Source organism: Centruroides sculpturatus, unplaced genomic scaffold (assembly GCF_000671375.1).
Source record: "Centruroides sculpturatus isolate CEXI.00-Female unplaced genomic scaffold, Cexi_2.0 scaffold423, whole genome shotgun sequence".
NCBI classification, from domain to species: domain Eukaryota; kingdom Metazoa; phylum Arthropoda; class Arachnida; order Scorpiones; family Buthidae; genus Centruroides; species Centruroides sculpturatus.
Window position 1 is genome coordinate 235,886 of NW_019384765.1, and position 27,317 is coordinate 263,202.

At 31.5% G+C, this 27,317-nt stretch overlaps 1 protein-coding gene across 1 annotated transcript in view; it reads left to right on the top strand.

Annotated features, from left to right (window-relative positions):
• LOC111628903 (reelin-like) overlaps positions 1-27,317 on the top strand; it is a 283,387-nt gene that overhangs the window by 141,584 nt on the left and 114,486 nt on the right. Inside the window, exons 33-39 of the mRNA XM_023372760.1 lie at positions 3,360-3,567; positions 5,695-5,945; positions 6,897-7,079; positions 8,067-8,340; positions 16,671-16,811; positions 17,073-17,250; positions 19,984-20,206. Of these exons, the coding sequence (XP_023228528.1) occupies positions 3,360-3,567; positions 5,695-5,945; positions 6,897-7,079; positions 8,067-8,340; positions 16,671-16,811; positions 17,073-17,250; positions 19,984-20,206 (1,458 nt within the window). The remainder of the gene's footprint in view (positions 1-3,359; positions 3,568-5,694; positions 5,946-6,896; positions 7,080-8,066; positions 8,341-16,670; positions 16,812-17,072; positions 17,251-19,983; positions 20,207-27,317) is intronic.

The following is a 27,317-nucleotide window of genomic DNA, read 5'->3' on the forward strand; positions in this document are numbered from 1 at the left end:
TTTTCTTGTACTCTTTCGATAGTTTTTATTTGAATTACATAAAAAAACTTTGTTCTATAATACAATGTCACTTCACGCCAACGTTTATTATATGATTATAACACTAATGTGTTGTGGCGTTACAGGAGTGGAGTCTTGGAGAATGAACTTGTCCGACTTTAGAAAATGAACTCGTCCACTTGTACTTTCAGTAGTATATAACTACCATCTTCAGGCGGTCTATCGAATACAACAGATTAAGATTTTCTAACACTAATCTGACGGTTTCACAAATTTTTGGATTTTCGAAACTATCGAACAATATTTCTGACGGATTAACTGATTTTTTCGTTTTCGAATGTTATTTAAAAATCGTTCTGTGCATCATAGTGCATGGAACGAAAAAAAAAAAAAAATGTGAAAAAGACATCCAAATAGCAAAGCCCTCAACGTCGTGGATTTAGTTGTTTAAAAGCTGTTTCCCAAATTTCTGGTAATTCGAGAGTTGGGAAGTTGCACGGTTCAGTGGCAGAAATATAGAGACTCTCCCAAACAAATAGCTCTTTATGTTTGTTGCAGCCTTTCATAATTTTGTTTTGTTCCAGAGCAGCTGATAATTGTTCCAGCCGCTCTGGAACAAAACAAAATTACTGAAAGGCTGCAACAAACATAAAGAGCTATTTGTTTGGGAGAGTCTCTATATTTCTGCCACTGAACCGTGCAACTCCCCAACTCTCGAATTACCAGAAATTTGGGTAACAGCTTTTAAACAACTAAATCCACAATGTTGAAGTCTTTGCTACTCATATGTATTTTTGACATATTTTATACTTTATTCATGTTCTGGGCTCTTTTACGGCCTTATTCTTTCTAAAACATGCTTGATTAAAACTGTTTTCCTTCCACGCGCTATGATGCACAAAATGATTTTTAAATAACACTTAAAAACAGAATAATCAGTTAATCTGTCGGAAATATTGTTCGATAGTTTCGAAAATCCAAAAATTTGTGAAACCGTCAGATTAGTGTTCGAAAATCTTAATCTGTTGTATTCGATAGACCGCCTGAAAACAGTAGTTATATACTACTGAAAGTACTAGCGGACGAGTTCATTCTCCAAGACTCCACTCCTGTAATGCCACAACACATTACTGTTATAATCATAAAACTTTGTTCAAGATTTTCTCCATCAAAATTGAATATAAAACAATCTTCAGATTTCAGAACAAAAAATAACAATCTATTTTTTCAAATTGATCATTTTGACTTCTTTGAAGATTATTCCATTTCCATTTGACTTTACTTGCTCACCCTATGGGCTTGGCCCACTTGTTTTCAATATGGATTATTTATAACAAAAATTGCATGATGATTCAACACCTATGAGGGGCCAACCTCCTCACTTTACTCCTTACTTCACTTCCATTGCTCTACCTCTAGCAGGATAGATGGTCCAACTCTCTCCACCCTGCTTACTTTGCTTCCCTCTCAGCCCAATCCCTCCACCCTGTTTGCTTTTCTTTCTCCTTGGGCTAACTTTCTTGTTTCACTCTTCTCTTCACTTTGTTTATCTCCTCATTTTCTTTGCTCACTTGTTCAAAAATTTTGTGATTTATTGATTCCCAGTGCTGCCATTTCAATTTTTTCCGTAATGAAAAAGTAGCATGATGCTTTTAAGCAAAATCTTTTATTTATATAAATATATAATAAAAGTGAAACCAGGTCCATGTAAAGAATTAAAAATAACTCACTGTACACATCAGTACTGTTTAGTATACACTTAAGCACATTATAGAAGTTGCCACAACACTGGAATAAACTCTGTTGTCTGTGTAAAACTTCTTAATGCATTTTTCCTATATCTAGCATATATATGCTAGATATAGGAAAAATGCATTAAGAAGTTTTACACAGACAACAGAGTTTATTCCAGTGTTGTGGCAACTTCTATAATGTGCTTAAGTGTATACTAAACAGTACTGATGTGTACAGTGAGTTATTTTTAATTCTTTACATGGACCTGGTTTCACTTTTATTATATATTTATATAAATAAAAGATTTTGCTTAAAAGCATCATGCTACTTTTTCATTACGGAAAAAATTGAAATGGCAGCACTGGGAATCAATAAATCACAAAANTTAAGAAGTTTTATATATATATATATATAAATCTATATTATATATATATATGTTAGATATAGGAAAAAATGCATTAAAAAGTTTTACACAGACAACAGAGCTTATTCCAGTGTTGTGGCAATTTCTATAATGTTCTTAAGTGTATATAAACAGTACTGATGTTTACAGTGAGTTATTTTTAATTCTTTACATGGACCTGTTTCACTTTTATTATTTCAATTTTTGTGTCAGTTAGTGTAAAGTAGAAACAACCTCCTTATTATGTCTCATAAAAAGTCAAATGTAGTACTTTTCAAGAGAAAATAAAGATGAAGGCAAATATTTAACTGGTAATAAAATTCTGAGAAATATGGATGGCTCAATGTCAGACTTGAAGACATTTGAACTTTAAGTTCATGCCATCAAATTTTGAAGATGAAATCAATGCTTTTTTTTTGCAAGAGACAACAAACTTTGGAGTAGTTCATTGCTAAAAAACCTATTGATAAAGTTATTGCAAAAATGGCATGCAAGGATGATTTTAATTTTAGACAAATTTTCTTAAGTTAATTTATCCAAAGCAATTTGATGAAAATGTATACAATACATGTAACTGAGTTCAGTAAAATGAACGAAAATTTTGGTTCTGAATTATTATGAAACCAAGAAAAAAGAGTTAACTGAATACTTTTCAGGCCAAATCAAAGCTGGGTTTCATTACTCAATTTTACTTGATGAGTATATATCCTCCCAGAATTGTTAGTTCATAAATATCAATGTATGCAATATGAAATATCTCTAGGTTTTAGTAAGTATTCAAGGATCATTAAATAGTAAGAGAATCACAGAACTCATAAAGAAGCAATTAGGTGAATTTGGATTAAATTTGAATCACAATATTATCAATGTTATATCAGGTGATATTTTTATCACAGTAAAGAAAATAGATTCATTCATTAATTATGTCTAGCTCATAAAATTTTTGTACAATATTTTGTACAAAAAGGATCAGTCTGAAGATTATACTGAGGAAATGGCTATTATGGAGGAGAAAGGAAATACCTAAGGTTGGTAAAATACTTAATCATTGAAGGTTGGTATGATTATGATATAAAAACCAAGATATAAATTTTACTGTATAAAATTGATAGTAAATAGGATATATTTATTTATTTATCTATTTAATTTCAAATTTAAATTCTATAGCAATTATATTATCAACAACAAAATTTCAATCATTTTATATTATAAAATATTTTAGGTCCAGCATGTTCACCAATTCATTCTAATCCTTTTGGATTTATGGATAGATTTGATCAAGGAAATAGTTTGAATCATTTTTGGATTAAATCACTAGGAAGTTCTTTAAATACTGGATGTGGAACATTATCACTTGGAAAATCTCTATATTTTGGAAGTGATGGATATCGTCTGGCTGAAACAAGAGATTTTGATACAAGACAAATTAGGTAGGCTGAATATCTTTTGTACAAATATTAATGCAATATTGATTTGTTTCTATGTATACAAAATTTAAATTAAAGAACGACTGAAAAAGTCGAGAAAAAAATAAATAACAATAACATTTAATTTTAGATTCTTCATTAACAAAAATCAGTATTTTCAGCATTTGTTCTTATATCAAAATTAGAGTGTTTTTAGTTTTAATGTTTGGAAAGTTGAAAAAAGCATATTTTGAATTTGTCCCATTATAAAAAAATAATGTTCATAAAACTTGGTTAGTTTGTAATAACATTTAGGGGTCACTGTCATTATCTCAAAAAGTCACAATATATCACAATGCTAAGCATTGGACCCATCACTGTTGAAATAGAAACACTACATAAGTACAATACAGTAGAACCTCGATTATCCGCCCTAATTGGGGACTGGGGTTGGTCGGATAATTGAAAAGTCGGATAACCGAAAAGTATGAAAAAATCCATTATTAGTGTAGTATATTATTATATCCCATGTAATTAGTATATTAGTATATTAGTATATCGCTATTAACCTATTTTGCGTTGAATTTTCATCAATGTTAAGCCTAACAAAAATTTTTTAAAATAATAATCGTCGCTATTGTATGGTTAAAAATTAGAAAATTAAGCTTCGTTTAAATACTGGCTCCCTTTCATGGGCGAATGAGTGTTGCCAGCTAAAACACGTAAAAATAATATTAAAGTAGCCAAGACATAGCCAAATATTGTAGCGCCACATCACTAGCGGACATTTGAAATTTGCCGACTAGGACGGTCGGTTAACCGAGGGGTCGGTTGATCGGGGGTCGGATAATCGAGGTTCTACTGTAGTAGGAACACAAATTTGCTACTTTATGTTCTATAATAGTCCATAGCAGATCTTCTGAAATAATACAGAACTCTTCAGAATGTTCTCAACCTTTTGGAACAATCCAGAACCACTGGGGCAGTGAGTTTAGACAGCCAAATAGTACAGTTCATTCAGGGGTGATGTCCCAGTAAGTTCTTGTGTAAGAACTTGAGAGAAGTGTTCTGACTGATAGGAGATTACAATACACACAATCCTAGTGTAAACTAAGGCAGAACTTCAACTGATTTCAGGTCTTTTAAAGTAGCTTAATTAATGGTATCCATTTTATAAAGAAATGGCTACTTTTAGGCCTGTTACATGTAAAACAATGAATGTTTGGCTAATCAGACAACAATCATGTGAAATATCTGAAAATAAGCTAACTTTGAAGTGAGAAGTAATGACGTAGTTTTTCATTTGTATCTGATTGGAAAGAAAACGGTTCAGGAAAGTGCAACTCTGCAAATAACAGTTAATATTCTACTGTATGAGTATTGTTATGGTCATCTTTTGGCATGAAAATTACCAAGTATAAATTTTATTCCTTATTTTTTATTTTATCTGCCTATAATCTTCTTACAGTTAATTGCACTTAAAATTTGAAGTGGATTTTCAATAAAGAAATAACAATTAGCAAAAATTCTCTGTTGGGATTCCAACTTTCACTTTTCTAAGATGCATTTCTTTATGTTTTATAAAACTGCCACATGCTATGCAGGCCAGCAAACATTTAAGGCGGTAAAGAAATTTTAGGAACCTGTATCTCATAAGGGGAGCTGTATTGATCACCAGTTAATAAGACCAAAATTGTTTGTATTGATTCCCTCTACTACCAATTTCATTTTGTTAGTCTAATTTTGTAACACCATGCATATTTGTTTCTATTTCATTGTATTGTTATTTTTTTTAATGGTTAATTGAAAATGAAACTTAGTTTTCTGAAAAAAGTTTTATTAATGAAAATATCTTTTAACTGCTAGAAAGAAATTCAAAATGACATTAAAATGATATAAACACTAATTTTTTTTTTAAATTCCTTCATTTATTATAAGTAATAAATTTTAAAAATATCAGAAGTATATAAAATGCATTAATAAAAATATTTAATTAATTTTAAAGTTTTTATTAATATACAAAATTCTAAGGAAGTCTTTCAGATATTATTTCATCAGGATTTTAGATGATAGATTATTGTATTTGTATCGTTAAAAATATAAGTTTCTAAGTTTTATAAATTAGATCATTTTTATGATTTGATATTTCAGGAGTTTACAATTTGTTATAAGACTTGGTGACAAGAAGAATTCTCCTACTTGCCATAGACCACAACGAAGAAATGAAAATGTTTTTGTAGAATATTCAAATAATCATGGATTAACATGGCATTTAATAAGAGAAATTGATTACAAATTATTTAGCACTAGAGCTGTATCTGTTTCATTAGATCTTTCTAGAGAAGCAAGGACAAAAAGCACTTCTTTCAGATGGTGGCAACCTTTAGGAAAAAGTGCTAGAGGTATTATTATTTAAAATTACATTATTGAATATTATTTTAAGAAAGCTATAAAAAATTTGAATAAAAATGACTTTTATGTCTAAGATATTTTAACTCCTTAAGGACTATTAGAAATCTAATAAAAAGTTTTACATTTTAGAATAAAATATTTATCTCTGACTTCTAACAATGTCTTATGAATTTAAAACACTTTTATGTAGCATTTTGTTAAACTTATTAATTTAATAATAATTGTACAGTATGTGTACGTTAAATAATCAGGCACAAAAATATCTCCTATGCATATGTGTTTGAAAGCAATTTTTACTCATCTTTATAATAAAATTCTTTATTCTTCATCAATGAGAGAGTTTTTGAGAGTACTTAGAAGGTGATACTTGTTGAAAGTTAATAAGTTCCAATAACACAGATTTTTGGGCAACAATTTTCAAATTGTAGACTTATGGCTTTCATCTGCCTGTCTGTCCTTAGTCTTGAGAACAGAGTTAGATAGATGAAAGTTGAGACTGGATATGGAAAGCATAGGAATAGGAGGCCCCGATTAAGCATATATAAACTTTTAGTTTGGACTGGAAGTCACATTATTTCAATTCAAAAATTTTCTCCTGAATGGAGTTAGATGACTGGCATGACTCCATTGTTAACAGGAAAAGTATGACATACAGGGGCAAGACACTATGAAAATTGAGAGCATTGTGATGAAAAATTTCAGCTCATCATTGTAATGATGTCACAATAAATAATTGCTTGTTAAATTGTGTGTTTTAGAGCTTTGAGTTTTATTCATTATTTAAGAGGTGGTTCTCTCTTTTCATATTATTTTTCTTACATAATTTTATATTTTATAATTTTTCATTATTCCCTCTATCATCTTATTTTTGTTTTATATTTTATTAATTCAAATTTTTATTTCTTGTTAATTTAATAAAACATATTTTCCTCATTACTTAGATCCTCTAAGAGCTGAATGGGCTTTAGATAATATACTTATATTAATAAGTGATACTAATCCAGATGGATTTCAAGACAATTTTTCACCTATACAAATTGAAAGCTGGTTTTTGACACAAAATGGTTATCCCAGGCAAGGCTGTTTATCTAAAGATAATGCATTAATATTTTCTTCTGAAAATGGTATGCTTTTTTTATAAAATATAGTTTTTAATAAAAATTTACATAATAAATTATGTTATTAAATCTGTTAATCATAGTTTAATTTTTTTTTAAAGTAACTTGTATGAAAAATTTAAGATTATTAGATAATTTCTTATTTTTCTTATTTTTTCATTTTGCTTAACCTATATAAATATATAACATATTTGACTAGAAACAATCGCATTATATCATTATAAACAAGGGCGAATTTTCTGGGCTTGCTTAGCATGCACCGCATGCTTAAGAGAAAGTTTTGACTGTTAATATATTTTTTATATGAGAATAAATATGCCAATAATCATTTATTCTAACATGTAAACTCTTTTATCATTTGTGTTTCTTTTACACTGGCAGCTAGCGGCTAGCCATTTTAAGTCAGTGCAATGCTTGCGGGAACTCAATCACTTGCTCGTGTGGCAGTTTTCCGCAGCAAACAAGTGCGCATGCATGACGTCATTCGAAACATTTAAATGGCCAGATTAGCAAAAGCTTGTGGTATCCAGTCAACATACATGTATTGTGTACATGGGCAGATCTACATAGGGACTAATAGGGCTTAAGCCCTGGTCCTCAGTGTCAAGGGCCCACAAAAATTGAATTATTATCATAAATTTTTAATACTTTTTCATTATAATACATTTCATGTGTAGATATCAATATAATGGGCTTTATAACAGTCCTATTATAAAGCCCAGCATACTTTTTATTCACACCAAATAACACTTCTGCCTATTGTTTAGTACCTATTGTTTAGTGCTAGAGATAGGCCTATTATTCTTATTATAAATTTCAGCATGCCCAAAAATTTTGGTCAGGATTCGCCCCCGATTATAAAAAAATACTCTATTATCCTAATAAAAATACAAAAGATGATCTATTCATTTATATATTGTAGAAATAAAAAAGTTTTTATTATAATATAATAAATATTTACTGTAAATGATAAATATACTTTATATTTGTTAGTTGCCACAGAACGTTATGCTGAAACATGGGATTTCTATCTTCAATCTTCTGCATTTTTGCAATTTGACATAAGTATGGGATGTAGCCATCTTACAGATCTCTATTCAGTACAGTTAGAGTATTCTATTGATAGAGGGCGTTCTTGGAGTCCTGTTAATCAGGAATGCATTCCACCAGAAGTTGGATGTCGTGGTTATCAACTTGGTTCAACTTTGTTATCTGAGAAGCATGTTAACTGGACAAGAGTTACAATTTATCTACCTGACCGGGCAATGTAATTTTCAGAATTTTATATATTTATAATTTAAATATTAATAATAAATAGTATATGTTTAGTAACAAACTTCTTTTATATTTAATACTAAATGTGTATTTTTTTCGGTGGTAATTCTAACTAGGTACTGATATAAAGTGACTAGAACGTCCTGGATTAACTGGGATGTCAGGTCTTTGACTTTTTGTCCCAGCTTCCTGGTTTTGGATAAAATATCTTGGATTATCCTGTTTTTATTTATAAGTAAATAGTTTATATTAAAAATTTTTTTAAATTTAAAAGGTTTAATTTATAAAAAATTGCTTTGAAGGATTCTCCTTTAACATTTACTATATATATAGTAAATATTAAAGGAGAATCCATTCTAGTAAATTACCACAATTTTATTTATGTAGAGATGCAGTTATGCATAGTATTATTACCTAAATCCCACACTAATAAAGTGACCAGATGTCTTAAATTAGGCAAAACAGTCCCACTTTTTAACATGCTATCCCAATTTTTAAACTGTTTGAAAAATGTCAATATTTATTGCATAAGTTGTAATTCAAAGATAAATAATATTGTATACAAGTTATATTGAAAAACTTTTAATATTCAATTTATAGAAATAATAGCCCAATTAGCAATTTATTGTCCAGTCTGTTGGACATCAATGAATGTATGCCATGTGTGGTCATGCAAATGATGATTTTTGCTAATTATCTGAATTAAAAAATAAATCTTAATTATTTTAATTTTAATAAGAATAGCAAAATTTGGCAATCGCTTAATTGTTGATAAGTCAGAAATAGTACACCAGAATCAATCACATGACTCATATGACAACACATTGAAGCACCTGGTCTAAAGTCTTGTTTTTTATGTTTTGTGATCTGGTCACTTTATACTGATGGTACAATGTACTGGGGCTTGAGCCATTGGGAACCTATCAGTTACTAACACATTGGCAAGTTTTCAGATAGCTATGGCAGCTTTGCTTTGGCTTGCTGGTCTAGGATCAAATCTAGGCTATGACTGCTGGATTTTCCACAAGTACTGGTGGTCTCCAGTATGATGCAGCTGTCTGTTTGGAATTCTGCATTGTGTGTTGGCTGCTGGATCTAGTTGAAGAGGATGTGATCACCCACTTAGATCTTTAGTTTGGTGGGATTATAGATAGATTAATTCTTGTTGATCCCAGCACAATGGGCCTTTCAGGCTTCCATGCTGGATAACTTTGCCCCAATCTACAACACATTGGCAATGAAAAATAATAATTTCCAAATATTTTATACAAAAAAATACAGAGGATTTACATATATATAACATAATTAAAGTATAAACTTTGTGGGCCTTGATAAACATAAATAATTTTTGCATTGAAGTCTATGAGAGTTTTGGTCTGTCACTGGTTATTTTTAATGATATACTTATGATAAATTTTTTATAAATTTCACAAATCTATTATTATTCAAACAAAGATTTTTCAGGCTATTTTTGTTTTAGTAAAATTCGAAAGTTTGGTTTATTATTTATCACAGGCTTTGTGGAAATTTATATAGAGGATGGCCCAAAAATCAATTGACCAAGATATAGTTTATTAATTAAGATATTTAATTAGTAAGTATTTATTAAATATTTTAATAAATGATTCAGTGATTTCATTGGAAATGCCTAAATTATGAATAATAACATACATATGTCCAAACTAGTTTTAAACTGCTTTGAAAATATATCTTAGTTAATTACTTTTTGGGTCATTCTCTATTTATCTATTATTTATATATTTAACAGTGTTAGAATAGTATTTGATAAGTACAAATAGAATCAAATGTATACATACATTAAAATCAATATAAACTCACATTATTACTGACCATGATGTAATGGACAACTTATTGTATGAACTGTTGCTGATGATTTGGTTGGACATAATAATTCACAATAATAAAAATTACTCATTATTATGGAACCATGAATAATGGACTGTTGATATTATGAGCCAAAGCAGATAGTTTCCTAGAACCACTTCCTGTTCACATGTATGGACTTGTTACATTCATACACTCCGGTTTCAGATTTACCATTCACTGCAGCAAAATGAAGTTTAAGTATGTGAAGAAGGATTAAATCATCCAGCTGATGAAATTGCAAATATAGAATTAGATAGCATGGAGGAAGATGAGGAGCCTTTCAATCTAATATGCCAGTTATTACAAATGATCAAGTTGAAAAGTACATTGAAGGAATGGCACATCCAAAAATTTCAAATAGGAAAAGGAAAAATTTTTGCTGTTTGTTTTTTTTATTATAAAATTATAATAAAAATAATTACTTTTTTATAATGCTCTTTAAGCATTATAACACAGTAAGCAAGCATATGCTGTTTTCTTTTCATTTTTGAATTTGACAAAGTTTGGTTTTTTGAAATTTTTTGTTAAGAGAATATTTGCTCCTTGTGTCTCTTGTAATTGTACTACTGCATTGAAAGACTATCCAATTTTATTCTACAAATAGGAAATGCTCCTGACTGAGTTTTGCAAAATATTGCTTTATTGTCTTACTGGATAAAAACAAGATTAAAACCAGAAACACAGACAAAGAAAACAGATATTTTTATCCAAAAATTAAAACTTATATATATTTTTTCATGCAGACTTACAGTGTACTATATATTTAATAATAGGCATATGCTTCTATGCATATGCATAGAAGCATATGCATATTATTAAATATACAGCATATGCTTGCTTACTGTGTTATGATGCTTAAAGAGCATTATAAAAAAGTAATTATTTTTATTATGCATTTATTTTTATTTATATTTTAATATGCATATGCTTCTATGCATTTGTAGCTAGAACTATTTTAAGATGACCAAGACAAAACTTTTCTCACTTGGAAAAGGCTGAAAACTTTCGTACTCGTGTATAAACGGCTAGAAACAAGTGAGAAAGGTTACTCGTAAAGGAGTACTCGGGTATAAATGGCTACAAACAAGTGAGAAAGGTTTTGTCTTGGTCATCTATGCATATGCTGTTGTTTCTTTTTAGCCCTATCTCTTATTTGTGCTTTTGTAAGGCTTGCTGACTGTGTGCAATTGTTTGGACAGTCGAGAGGCAAGACAATTGTGTGTTGGCATTGTAAGACCAAAGGGCGAGAAATAGACAAACAAAACAAAATTAATTACTAAAAATACAAAAAAGTTTATTTATTCGCCCGGTTGATGCAGGTTAGAAAGGATACCAACTTCACTCTATATCCACCGAACGAGACGCACATTTAATGAACCACCGAGTAATATAACACGCGACAGGAAAGTGTGCATGTAGTTTCAGTCCAGACCGACTGACCAATTCCTTAAATTAAGTAATTTATGCTAGTTTCTTATTTCTAAGTGTTAGTATTGAATAGAATAGGTTTGGAAGAAGAAGATGAGAGATAGAACAGAGGATACCCAAACTTGGTAATTAGTGCTCCTTGCGATGGTCGATGCCTCTCGTTCTCGCAAAGTTCATCCCTTTTTCTCTTCCAGTCCCCGGGTCGTCGCTTATTTGATACGATGCTGGACCTCCTCTCAATTAAGTTTCTTTTTCTTTTCTTGTTCCAAAGTTCTCTTTTTCTTTTCTTGTTCCAAAGTTCTCTTTTTCTTTTCTCACTAAACGATGCTGAACTTACAGGGAAGACTTTCCTTTTTAGTCCACTCCTTCCACTTCCTTCCTCAGTCCCACGTCCTTTCTACTCCGCTATCACTCCCCGTCCCCCTTTCGTTTCTCTTCTCCACTCACTCCCTTCATTCTCCCCCCTTCTTAACTCCCCCTCGTTCCTCCTCTCACCTTAGTCCGCTCATATCCTCTCACAAAAGCTTTCCATTCATTTCTTTCCTCTCAGTCCACTCAATCACTAAAGTCAATGGGAAAAAGATAACATTATAGAAGAGTAAACAAATAGGACAGACGAAGGTGAAGTGAAGATAAATATACAAATCATACGGTTTAAAATATGGCGTGTAGCCACAGCATGAAATATTCACTGAGATAGGCTTACCATTCTTTTTACCATTTAATTAATTATTAAAGGTTTTCTTGCAAAAGGTTCTAATTCTCTGTTCACACAATTCTCAATTAGAGAGTCCAGTAAAGTCCCAATTATTCCATAGAGTGTCTTCCTTGGTCCCTGATTTACAGTCTGCAGGATTGATGACTCTGAGGTACACTGTACAGCCTTGAAAAGAATAGTCCTTGTAGTAAGGATGAATCTTGAAGAGCTCGAATAACTCCAGTTGAGTGAACGTATTTCAGAGATAGATGAAAGGACTAACAGCAAATTTGCATGAAAAACAAAATTTTGGAGCAAAGAATGTTGTGTCCTTAAAACACACTCTTTATAAAATGTTATTATAGGTTTCTCTCCTCTATTCTGCATTTTGATTGGTCTTTTCTCATCTCCCAGTGACAATTTGAAACTTTTCAGAGAGTGGGAGAGGTCATTTTCAAGACAACCTGATTCTTGTTCATCTAAAATTCTTTCAAATTTTGATATTATCCTTACAATTCAAACCTTTTGTTTTCCATTTTGATGGAAAGAATTTTTATTGTTTAAGCCAGACTTTAAGTCTTGCTTTGTTTTAATTTTGAAAGATGAGAGCTTAACTGTCTCACCGGATTTTCATCGTTCAAAACATATAATCTTGATTTTCGTCCAGGACCTCACACTTTTCACCTTTTTATTACTTTGATTTACCATAGTACAGGATATTGTTGTGTTTCACTGTTCAAAGGTTCTTTTACTGATATGATTTCAGTTTGTTCATATTCTTTAAATTACATGTACTATATTTAATTTTAGATTAAGAAATAGTTTCTAGTGACATGTTCATAACCATAACTGTTTAATGCTAATATAGTAGTAGAAAAGAATCTGCCATAGATTTTCAGTCTTAGAATGTAATATATTCTAAGCCTGAAATCTGTTATGTATTCTTTTCTACTATTGTATTAGCATTTGTACTTGCTGATTTGAACCATTATAGAAAGATGCCATTATATTGTTATAATGAACTAAATCAGCTTGTCTTTGAGGGTCCATTATATAAAATTATATATATATATACACAATACACACACACACAAGGTAAGGGCTAAAAGTTTCTGGCCTAACTATGTTTTAGATTAGGGGTCCCCAAACTTTTTTTCCCGTTGACCCCTTTATAGAATATTTGCCTTCTTATCAACCCCCAGATTAAGTATTTAACAAAAACATTAAATCATTTTTTGCATTTCTAATGTTAAGCAATAAGGAGACCTGCGTAACAATCCAACAAAAGAATTTATAGTTCCCATATTTTATAAAATCTACCCAATAACATTAACAGAAAAATGAGATATTTTCCACTGATTTATAATCTTAAAAAATAATAGCAAAATTATGGATAGATGGAATTTGCCTATAGTTCTTAAACCATACCTGTCATAATACATAAAATACATACTTATTTTTGAAAACATAACATTAGTTATATTGGATGAAAAAACTTCTTACTGTCATTTTGCAACTACTACTGAATGCCTTAAAAATATGTAGACATACCTTTTTATTAAAATAGTTGATATTAGTGGGATGGATGTCTCTGAAGAGAAGCAGCAAGATTATTGATATTCGGTTGAAAATTGGTAAGTTTTAGTCGCAAATCACCACGGTTCTCCAAGTTCAATCTGTTCCTCTGTTTTGTCAAAATTGCGTTCGCGTGGCTAAAACCAGCTTCAACCACGTACGAAGTTGGGAATGCAAGTAAGAAAGGTTCGGCTTATGATCTGAGCTTGGGATATTTAGTGGCAATATTGTTATTGCTCCAAAATTCACTGATGTTTTTATTTTTAAACAATGCTTTATCTTTGATATCTACACATATTTCACTCAATTCATCTTCTAAGCCAGTTTCACTACCTTCATTATCTATTTTTACATCAAATGCATTAGCAAACCATTCGGGAACATGCATATTCTCCGAGTCTTTGAAACGTGCTTTAAAGTCGTCTCTTAATTTATCATGATGTTTAATATATATCTCCAAATCACGGTTGGAAACCTTTTCATTTTCTTTTAGTACTCGCAAGTTTGAAAAATATTTAAAATTGGATCGTGCCAGTGAAGATTTAAATAACTCCATTTTTACTTGAAAGGCCATTTTTCCTTGCAAACGCTTCTGTACTATATTAATGATTTTTGATATATTACGATATTTTCTCTGTAAAGGACAAAATATCTACATTTAGATATAAAATACTTAGAGTAACAACCCTACTAGAGTGTAACAGTGCAACGTATGTCTGTGTATAATGAACTACGAGCATTCATAACATGTTTGCAACACTAGTACAGTTGCCAGATGTGTGAAAACAGAGTAACACATGCTTAAAGCTGCGTAGGCTAAGGCAAAAGTCAAGTTATAACTAGGGTAGTCAGTAATGTTGTTGATCATATCCGTATTTTGAATTTTTATTGGAATATTCTATTTTGTTCCTAGACAATTTAATTGATCTTCTTTGGTATTAATCGATCCCCTTTCGACCCTCGTGTATTAATCGACCCCTGGAGAACTCTTATCAACCCAAGGGGTCAATATCGACCACTTTGGGGACCCCTATTTTAGATGTTATAAGTATAAAACAATGATGTCATTCAATATAGTCTTCTTGTAGTTCAACACACTTATTACATCTTGGAATTAGCTTTTCAATACCCTTGAAAAAAATAGCACACAGTTTTGTCTGCAAAATGCTCATAAACTGCTTCCTGCAAATCTTCAACACTTTTTTGAAAGTCTTTTGAGTTTGAGAAACAGATGATAATCACTAGAAGCCAGATCCAGACTGTAGGATGGATGGTCAAGCTCCTCAAACCCACACTTCTTTACAACAGCCTTGGCAATGGTAGCTGGGTGCACTGGCGCATTGTCCTTGCCATGATGCAAATGAATGCAACAAGTCTAACTGAAATGAATGTTTTCAAGTGATTTATGTAAATTGGTGGGAAAAATTGTTTTCTTAGTCCACATACTGATGGTGCTACCTGATACTATCATTACTTTATTCAATATCATTTCTAAAACAGTTAGACCTATAGGAAAATAAACATATATACAGGCATACCTCGACTTACGTCGTTTCGAGTTACGTCGTTCCCGATTATACGTCGCTTGTTAAAAAAGTATATGGAAAAATAAAAATCAAGTTTAAGTCATTTTATTCGACTTTACGTCTGTCCGCCACAAATATTGAAGTCGTAATATCACTAGATAAACGTTTAAAGCACATAAAATCATATTAAAATATATACAAGTATGTACTGTATTTACAGTACATGCATTCGTAAATTTAGATTACTTTTTTTTGTACTATATTAAAAACTAAAATTTATTTGTTTGTAAGCTTAAAATAGATTTTTATTAACCATATATTATTAAAAATGCATTAATAAATAAAATACAGAACCGGGAATGGTAATTTACGGTTTAGCCTAGTGATAATTAGATTCAGAGACAAGTAAATTCGACTTACGTCGTTTTTCGACTTACGTCGTTCTCCTGGAACCAATTACCGACGTAAGGCGAGGTATACCTGTATATATATATTTTTTCCTTAAGTATATATGTGTTTAAGGAAAATTAAGGAAATAGGAAATAAATTTTGGTGATTTTTTTTAAAATTAAATTTAAAAAAAAAAAAAAAAAAGATGTTTTCTTGGAAAGAGTCTAATGATACTGGCAAGGAAATCTTGTAATTCAAAATAACCATGAAAAAGATTAAAATTCTTAAAATATGTATTCATGGGAAATTTTGTAATATGTATATCTCTTAAGAATTCTACTTGTTACATTTCATCATCAGCTGAAAATATTCATATTTTTATATTAATTAAATATATATATATTTTTTAAAAGCAGTAGATATAATTAATATTATAAATAAATATTATCACTTTATTTTAGTAGCACATTATTTTGAAAAAATGTTTTCAGTTTTTTATTGAATGAATTATTATCTGTGATAATACAATGTCAGATTTTTAAAAATTTTACGTTTCAATTTATAATTAATATTTAATTAATGGTTAGATTTTTTACTTTTTTTGTAATTTATTGAATAATATTTTTAAAAACAATTCATACATTACACACATAAAATAAGAATTAGAGTTGAGTTAAATTATTATTAAATTAATCAATCAAAATTTACAGTTTTAATTAAACATGTATAACATTTTATTCTTTAACAACTTTTTTATATTTTAATAAATAAATGACTAAATCTCTCATTTTAAAAATATTTTGATAAATAAAAATTTAGATCACCTGCAACAAGATTTAGATGGAAAGAAAATCCAATGAAATCTATAGGACACACTTGGGCTCTTGATAATGTGTATCTTGGTAATGGATGTCCATGGATGTGTTCTGGTCATGGATATTGTGATATTGGAAAATGCATGTAAGTTTTTAATAAATCAAAAATTATAAAAGTTTAGATATCTTAAAATGTCAAGTTGATAATATATTTCTGCAATAATTTTTGTTTTCATTATTAAACACAATAAAAAAACAAAATTTATAGCATTTTACAATTTGTTGCTTTTATAAAAATATGTATTATCATTAGAATATCAATTTCTTATTATTTTGCTCATGTTTAATTTTTTTTATCATTGTCATTGTTATTATTATTTTTGTCACTTTTGTAATTATTTATTAGATGTGATTTTGGATTTATTGAGCCTTACTGTGTACCAAAAATACCATTACCTTGCGAGATGAGAGATACTTTTGACAGTTCATCTGTTAATGCAACAAAATGGATGGAAGTATATGGAGCTGAAGTTAGTAGTAGGTGTGGAGTATTAGTTAGTGGAACAGCTTTGACATTTTGGAAGGTAATTTAAATATTAACGATTTCAATATCATTATATTTGTTACAGATGCATAATTGTCATTTCTCTGTTAAATGTTAATCATTTTAAATGAAATAATTAATATGTCAGTAGTAAAATGTAGTGTATTAATCGATCCCCTTTCGACCCTCGTGTATTAATCGACCCCTGGANTTTTCCTTTTGAATCTTTTCCACAACAAAAATAGAAGTTATTGATCTTTAGTTTGTTAAATGTACTCTTGCTTCTAACTTAAATTTGATCCTTAAAAGTTGAGTTTAAATTAAAATGGGAAGAAAAACATTTTCTTTTACATAATCATTAATATGCTTTCATAATTTAATTAATAAATAAATTATATTGCCAATGGGAAGAAAAACATTTTCTTTTACATAATCATTAATATGCTTTCCTAATTTAATTAATAAATAAATTATTTAAACAACGATTTCTGTAGAATAAGATTAAAATATTAGAAAACCTACATCTCAAATAATTTCAAACCACAAGACTTATAACTCTGGGTATTATGATTATTTTATAACAAAGCAGCCAGATCATTTATTACTAAACTAAACATAAACAAAATGCTAAAGCACTGTTAAAATTATAGATTTGTTACAATAACCATTGTGTAGTTGCAAGATAATATAATTTATCTGGTTGTATGGCACATTGTATTTTCTATGGTATTTTTTCTATATCTGTTTATTGAAGCATTCTGAAACATAATATAATATCAGCAGAGGGTACTGACCACCACACTGACCACTGACAGGAAGCCATACTAAAATTTTGTTAAATTTTACTAGGTTGTCTCAATCCATTATCATTAATGTTACATAGTATCAAAAGTTCTAGATTTAAAAAGACACATCCACAAAAAATATTGTTTTAAATTGCTGTTATTTTCAGTGTCAAATGATTGAATTTGTAAATGCACGTGTTTCTGTTAGATCATAGAGCCAATTGTCATCAAGAATGAAAAAAATAATGGGAGTATGGAGAATGTGGGTTTTGAGATTTGAATGGTATACTCTAGCTATATAACATGAAAAGATGCCCAAAATGCAATCCACATTGTTGTTGGCTACAGTGGATGCTGATGCAGAAATTATATCCAACTTTTTCAGTTTTACTGATGCTAAAAAGGACATTGCAGTTATAAAGAATCATTTTGAGAAACACCTTGCTCCTACACCATCCCAGCTATACAAGTGTTTGCAGTTTAACAATCTTTGATAGCAAGAAGATGAATTGTTTCATAGCTTTTTAAAAGCAAATGTAAGTTGCAAAAATAAGTGCCCCTTGGACAAAATTATAGCAGATGTTCAAATGAAGTCTGTTTTCAAGTTACAGACTCTTTTTCTTAAATTTGAGGTAAAAGAATATGGATGCAAGAGTAGTATTTTCACAGTTTTCTGCACACTATCATAAGATAATCCAGTCTGAATTGAAAGTTTATGTAAACTTTTGGTTGGAAAAAGCATCATTTTGGTCCACATATTTTCCATTTTATTGTCACTTATAATAAAACAATGGTCATCCACTCCTCTTTCTGTCAAAGACAATTTCTATTTCTTGAAAATGTTTAACAAGCTAAATATTTACTCTTATCAGATGATGAAGAATGTGGATATTGCTCATAAAATTCTTCCAATACCTTTGCATATGATTGATGAGCAAAATAGTCCTCAATTATTTCACATTCTTGCTTTGGGAAAATGCTATGGCACTCTTGCAAGAAACAAAACATATCATAAAAACAATAATAGTTTTTATGTAATCAAGTGTTTGATGTACAGTCCACAAAATTGTCACACATGTCAGGTGTGACAATTCTGTTTAGTTGTATATCAAACTTAACAAATAGCATTAATTGAAACAATGAACAGAAAAACAGTTAAAATTATGTGTGGTGCCATCTGTTAAGTTATGAGATTTTATTTAAAAATTTTCTATTATTAATTATTATAAAATGGCAAAAAGCTTAATTTTGAGGTAGAGATGAGTTTTATACAAAGTTGTAAATGCTAATAACAAGTAAAATCATTAAATCTAACCTCACTCAAGATATAACAAATGATCTTCCTCTATTTCCCCACCTCCTTCATCTTCAACTACCAAAATTTAATACAATACAAACCTCCCTGCAAAAGTTCAGAAATTTTTAACAAAATACACAGGAATTATTAAGCTTCAAAGTGGGTGAACAAAACTGTGCCCCTCACACACACATATACAAACACAAACAGCCATACATAAAGAAAAACCTTCAACGTTTTTTTTTTTATTATTTTTTTTTTGCATTTTTCAACATTTCATGGTCCCCCGAGTCCAAAAATGTAAAAGTCTTGGTGAATTCAATCATCATACTTTCTCTTTGTTAAATATAATAGCCAGGAAAGTAAAATCAAGTATATCTTTGGCAAATCTGTCTGTCAATTCAGTGCTACCAACCTCTTACTGAAATTAGAAATAAAATAATTTCAGTAAAAGTTGCAAGAGGTGCAACTTTTTGATTATCCCATGTATGTATGTATGTAACTTTTTAGTATTGGAAAATAATATTTTATTAATGAAACAAAACAATAATAGTGTTTATGTAAACTAAAGTAAACTAATACTTTATAATAAGGAGATTCAGAATATAGTCATTTATATTTATAGTAATTTTGAATAATTTATATCATGTACTTTAAAAAAATGTTTGTAATAATCTAAATATAATTTCAGGAAGGATTAAGAATGGCTGTTACACAGGATCTTGATTTATCTGCTGCTCAATACATACAGTTTGTTTTCCGATATGGTTGTAGAGGTTCAATTACTTCAAATGTTACGAGAGCAAATGGTGTTCTTTTACAATACTCAAATAATGGTGGAATAACATGGCATTTATTAAAGGTGAATATGTATATATATATTTTTTTTAAGTATTTATATATTAAATTTATTCGTAATTATTGACTTGTTCTTTTAACTCGAATTTTACTTTATTTTTCTCATTTACAAAACTTTTTCATATTGAACAATTTCCAGTCAGTCTGGTAGCTGTTTTTATATTTTGTAATAGTGTCCACATTTAATATTGTATATTGATTTTCATTTTTTTTCTTTTCTTTCTTTCCATGTAAATTCTCAAAATTCCCAGATTTTCTATGCATTTATCTAATATTAAAAGTAGATTAGTTTTCAAATATTTTAAGTTTTAACATATTTAAATAAATGAATAGAACAGGAATAGAATGCAATATAATTAAAAAATTCATTGTTATTTCCAACAGATTTTTGTTACTTAAGTTTCTTCATGTTTTTATAATATGGATGTTTGAATTTTCAAATTATTCAAACAGTAATATTCCAAACAAACAAAAATCAATGACAGTAATACAGCCAAGGCTTACTTTGGGCTTTTTAAGTGTAGATTAGCTGTATACCAATTTCTTTCCAAATAAAATTTTCACATAGTGAAGGCAATTCATAACTTTGTTAAATATTGGAAAGTTTTAAAGAATATGAGCTCTTGAACTTGTTTGGTTACAATGTTTGACTAATCTTTAGACTCTCATCCAATTTCTGTTCCAACTTAACTTTTCTGTAACAAAGATAAGAAGTTATTGCACTTAAACTTCCTTTTTTTTTATGTTATCAGATTCACTTCTGATAAGTCTATTTTTGCAGAATAAAAAAAGCAAGAACATATTCTTTAATATAACAATATAAAACTCTAGAAGTACAAATTAAAATTTTTTAATAATAGAGATTATATGAAAATAAGTATGTTAGTCACACATTGTAAAGTATATTGGGTTCTGGACTGTGAGGTCCTTGAGACGTTTGATTAACTCCAGGGCATTGGTGATGATGTACAGGTATGAAGGAAGATAGTCTGTGATGCAACTGTCAATTGCCCTTTTGAATCGTATGGTTGGTGATGAAGATTTATCTACAGTTAGTCAAAGTTCTGTGCTAGGTTTATGCATTTTGGCAGATGCAAAGATACAAGGTGTGGTGGGGCAGTAACTGTAGTGTTAAGTAAGTGAAGGAGGTCTGTCAGTGGAATGTTGAAAAAAATGAACCCTAGACTAGAGCTTATGGAGGTAGCTATCGGGGGGCTATGGAACAGTGTCATGTATATATTCCTGGATGCCATTACAATAAATAGATGTATTCATTAGGATGATGTCCTTAGACTTATCAGCTTTGATGGCAACAAATTTGCTAGATTTCATCTATTTCATAGACTCCCATATGGATTTTCAGAAAGTTGAGTTGGTTTTGAGAGTGGAATTGTGTTCAAGGGAAAAGATGGCTTTCCACCTGTAGAATTCCTTGTGTACGAGGTCTGTTCAAAAAGTTCCTGTGTTAAGATATGTGAAGGTGCGCAAAAAACCCCGGAAGGACAATGACAAAGAAATATGAGAAAATACAGGATTTATTTTCAAACTGACAGCAATTACACAAGCTCGCACTATATATGTTCGGGCAATAACATAGAAATAAAGAAACCGAATCCCTGCTTGACCTCACACGTGTACAGCGGGGAACAAAAGCCTTATGCACGTGGTATTGCACGGTTGAGGCGGGTTCGCGACAATAGAACACTTTTACAATATTAATTAACCCCTTCCTTCCCGATCATTAATTAAATTGATATAAGATTAATATTAAAATACATTAAAAATACTTAAAACTGAAAAAAAACGAAAGAAATGCGTTAATTTTGAAGAAAAACCTTCAAATTTTATTTTCCTTTGTTTCGCATTTCTGTGAAATATAACACCGATGAGTCATTGTTTACACAGCTGGGTGACCTTGAACACAGCTGGAGTCTGATTTCCCGGGACATTCTCATAGACGTCTCGGGAGGACAAGGGTTTAAAGTAGGGTGAATATAAGCGACACGGAAATTTTTAAATATTTTTAAAAAATTCAAACTTTTATTGCGATTTCCGACCCCCCTAATTAATTAATTTTATATTAAAAAAAAATATTAATTAAAAAAATTAAAAAACCATTGGAGGTCGTTTTTGACATCAGAAACTAACTTTAAATAACTTTACCGAATGAAAATCCGTGCGCTACAACTTAGGAACCATGAAATAATTTTGATAAAAAACTCCCATTAAAAAACAACTGAGCCTTAATCGAGCCTTATTAAAGGCTAATTAAAATCGCGATAAAATTTTTTCGCGCGGGCAAAAAATTTTGAAAAAATTTGGGGACCTAAAAAACATTCCAAAAATTCAAAAAAAAAATTTTTTTTCAAAAATGGCCTTAAGGACCACGTTTTTCGTAACGCTATATAGGCTTGACGAGTTAACTCGTCAATGGGAACTAAGATAACTACGGTTATATTCTAACTTACAAACTAAGGTTTAACTATGGAAGAATGATAGGATAGCATAGACAATAAGAGGTGTAGAAATGTTCGACAAAAGGGTACCCGGGATAACAGTATATGATATCTCCCTGTTGGAGAGGGGATTGTATTCCAGTCCTTCGATGTATATAACTCTTGATCGGGACCTTCTCTCTTCTTCCACTGATGGATATGTCTTATGTCGCCCTTCTCTACGCATGAAAAAAAACTCTTGTCTGTGAACTCCGTCTGTCTGCTGGCTCGTCTACTTCCTGACTGGTTCTTTCTTTCTCCCCCGTCTACCTCGGGGCGAACACTCCCTTGTCTTGCCTCGTCCTCGTCCTTGCCAACGAACAGGAAGTGAAGGATGGAAAGATCGAGAAACGAGAAAACAAAGAACACAAAGAAGAATATTTAATACTAGAATTACGACTAGTGCGTATACAATAATATGGCGTCTCACCACACCTGAACTTTTTGAATAGCGCACTTCCAGTTGATTATTTTTTAATCCACTTAGAGGCATTGTGTCCATGTAAACCTCCCAAGTAACCTCCTTCAATCCGTTCGTTGATATCTTGTTTTGGTGATTAGTAGTGTTGCAACGAGTAATATATTTGGCCTCAGGCCGAATACTGAATATTCGACCAAACTATTCAGTTTGATTAATGCACATATGAAAATTGGTGCGCAAACCGCATTATGCCCTGCTCTCTATTGGCCCACTGTCACTACGCTTCGCCAATTGCATTAATTCTTGACAGTTCAGACAAGAGCATCATAGCAGTGTGATAAGTGATGATATCAAATGTGGATAACAATGAAATAACCTACACGTGTAAATAACAGAAGAAGAACAGAGAAGAACCGCAAAGTGAAAATGTGAAAATAAATATGAAATTGAGTTGATAACATAATCAAACAAGTCGAGGCAACTTATTGGCCCGAAATTTGCGGCCGTGAATGCCAAACAATTGTTGTCATAGACAATTGTAAAATGGGGAATCTTCAATGGAAAAGTGATGAATCAAAAGTATCGTGAGCGCGTATTATGATATATGCATAGGCATACGTGGACTAGAGCGATAGAGGAAAGAGAAAGGGAAGAGCAAAGACGAGTGCTTAAAAAGAAAGATAGGCAGGGTCAGACCCTCAGATGTGCAACGATTCTCGAACGAATAGGTGTGTACGAGGGCTGTTCAAAAAGTTTGCGGCCTTGCCTATATGCGGCACTGCGATCAATTTAATTTTTGGCGGGAATAATTCAGCCATCTTTGCTAAAGATACGATACCAATTTCCACTTGATTTGTCGTAAAGTTTTGCCACAACAGCTTAGCAGATAGTCAATGTGCACATGCTTTGTCAAAAATGGAGAAGATGGAGACTCGTGCGGTCATAAAATACCTGACGAAAAAAGGGTTGACCCTATCTCAAATCAAAGCTGACATGGATGAAGTTTTAGCAGAGTCTGCTCCTTCGTAAACCACTGTGAAAAAATGGACAGCCCTTTTAAAATCTGGCAGAGAGAGTTTGAAACATGACCCTCGCAGCGGATGGCCGTCAACTGCTGTCACTGAAAAAAATATCGACAAAGTTTACGATTTGGTGTTAGCAGATTGCCGTTTGAAAACGCGTGAGATAGCTGAGACAACAGGCATCTCTGTCGATCGAGTGCACCACATCTAACTGAAAATTTGGGTATGACGAAGGTCTCAGCAAGTTGGGTGCCGCATCTGCTGACCGCTGAGCAAAGACATGTTCGCACTTTGATGTCAAAGAAGTGTTTGGACTTCTACAAGAAAAACCCACGAGATTTCTTGCATCGGTTTGTGACTACTGACGAAACGTGGATCCATTACTACACTCCTGAAATAAAAGAACAGTCGAAGCAATGGAAACACCCCAGTTCGCCACCACCAAAGATGGCAAAAACAGTTCCATCAGCGGGGAAAGTGATGGCCTCGGTTTTTTGGGGATGCTAAAGGAATCATCTTTATTGACTACCAAGAAAGAGGAAAGACCATTAATGCTGTCTATTACTGTATACTTTTGGAAAAACTGAAGAAAGAAATCGAAGAGGCCACACTTGAAGAAGAAGGTTCTGTTTCACCATGATAATGCCAGAATCACTGAACAAAAAATAAACGAACTTAGCTTCCAATTAGTTCCACATTCACCGTACTCACCTGATTTGGCCCCCAGTGACTTTCACCTTTTTCCAAATTTAAAATAATTCTTGGCTGGAAAGAGATTCCACTCAAATGACAAAGTCATCTCTGAAGTATACGAGTATTTTGCACATTTTGACAAATCGACCTATTGTAATGGCATAAAAAAGCTAGAACATCGCTGGAATAAGTGCATTGCTAACAAAGGAGACTACATTGAAAAATAAAAAAAGCTTTAACATTATTTTGTTTGTTGTTCTATTTGAGGCCGTGAACTTTCCGAACAGCCCTCGTACTGTACGTGTGCTGATCTTTGTAATTATATATTGTGAATACAAGTGACTAATATTATGTTCTTTTTTATTTTGTGCAAATAAATAAGGAGTATAGTTATAAATAAACAAGGAGCAAGTTATAAATAAATATAAACAAACAACACTAACCTGATAACATTAAATCTAAATACCAAAATGATTAATTTACTGTGTTTTTGTTATTTCTTACTCCTGTTTTTAGGTATTCGGTATTCGGCCGAATAGCGAAAAATAAGCCGAATAGACCGAATACCGAATAGTAACCGAATATTTGTTACATCACTAGTAATTAGTTATGGCCATTTATGTGAAAGGATATTTGTGGCGTTTGATGAAAAATCAGATCGGAAATGAGCTTTTTGAAGGACCAGCATTGTTCTGTGAAATTCTGTGTGAAATTCAGGAAATCTTTCACAGAAACTTTTGAGTTGATTACCAAGGCTTATGGTGAGGATGCTATGAAACGTATCATGTATTATGATTGGTTTACCCGATTCAAAAAGAAACTGCAATCAAACTGGAAGACGATGAGCATTCTGGACAACAATCAACATCGACTGATGACCCCGACATTGAGAAAGTGAACAACCTTGTTTGTGCAAATCGACGTTTGACTGTCAGGGAACTTGCAGAAGAGTGTGGCATCTCGATTGGTTTGTACTATGAAATTCTGACTGAAAAATTGAGGATGTCTTGAGTTGCTACCAAATTCATGTCTCACCTGATGATAGCAGACCAGAAACAACATTGAGTTCAAGTCATCTGTCAGGAACTGTTTGATTGAGCTGAAGAGGATGAAACCTTTTTGTTTAGGATCATAACAGGTGATGAATCATGGGTTTATGGATATGACATCGAAACAAAAACAATCTTCACACTGGGTGGGTGAAATATCTCCTCATTCCAAAAAAGCTTAACAAGTTCACTCAAATGTTAAGGTGATGACTGTTTTTTTTTTTTTTTTGATGCAAAGTGGGTTTTGCATCATGAATACCTACCTACAGGTCAGACAGTCAACAAGGAGCACTATCTGGGTGTTATGAAACACCTAAGAGACCAAATCAGGTGAAAACGGCTCAAACTTTGGAGGAGCAGCAAGTGGTTTTTTTCACCATGATAATGCGCTGGCTCATTTGTCCTCAGAACTCATGAGTTTTTGGCCAAAAACAAGCACCGCTGTGCTTCCCCACATATCCTAACCACTTGATCTGGCTCCATGAGACTTTTTCCTGTTCCCCAAACTAAAAAAAGCCACTCAAAGGAAAAAGATTTGCCACCAATCCAGAGATGGAGAAAAATTTGACAGAGGAGCTTGTGAGCATTCCAGAAGAAGCGTTCCAGGACTGTTTGAAAAAGTGGAAACACCTTTGGGATATAAATTTACAATGTTCAAAAAAAAAAAACCTTTGGGATAAGTGTATATGTTGGAGAGGAGACTACTTTGAAGGGAACCCTGACCAATAAACTGTAATTGAAGTTTAAAATTGAATTATGACTATTTACAAAAATTAAAAAATTTTCGAGTCTATCTTTCATCCTTTTAACACACCACAGAAGTAACAGTATATTGGCTTGAATTAACTTCAATAGAACACGTGATAAATTATAAAGAAATCACACAAAGTTGAAACTGATCGAGACATCAACCTTGTAATTGAAGTATTTTTTTGTAATAAATAAAGTTCGGGAACTTTTTGAACAGACCTCTTAAGTCATCTATCTGGGATGATGTGTTCAGGTGTGAATGAAGTGGGAGGAGCAAATGCCATGCCATATCTAGTAGATAGTTGTAAGTGATCAAGATGGCAAGCTTCAGTGCCCTAATTTGTTGAGTCTTCACACATTTGTTTGGCACTCAAGACAGGAATAAGGAGCTCCAAATTATCATTTAGTATGCCAGACTACATGGCTAGTCTCAAAATGCCATCAAAGGTCTAATTCGTCATCTTTCCTCTGCATTTCTGTCATGTTTAACAATTGCTCCCAGGACATCATATACAAGACTGTCATGTACAGTACAATAGAAGACTATTCACTCCATACAAAGAAATTTCCAGAAATAATGATGTTTGATTAGCTTTTAGAAGAAGTCCTTTGTTTTCACTCTCCTCTGCAATGCTAAAGACTGTCCAGATGTGTGCCTCCAGCCTGGTGTATATTCTATCCCCATTATGGATCATAGAGCCAACCACAACTTAGAATATGTGGGTGCTACAGGAAAC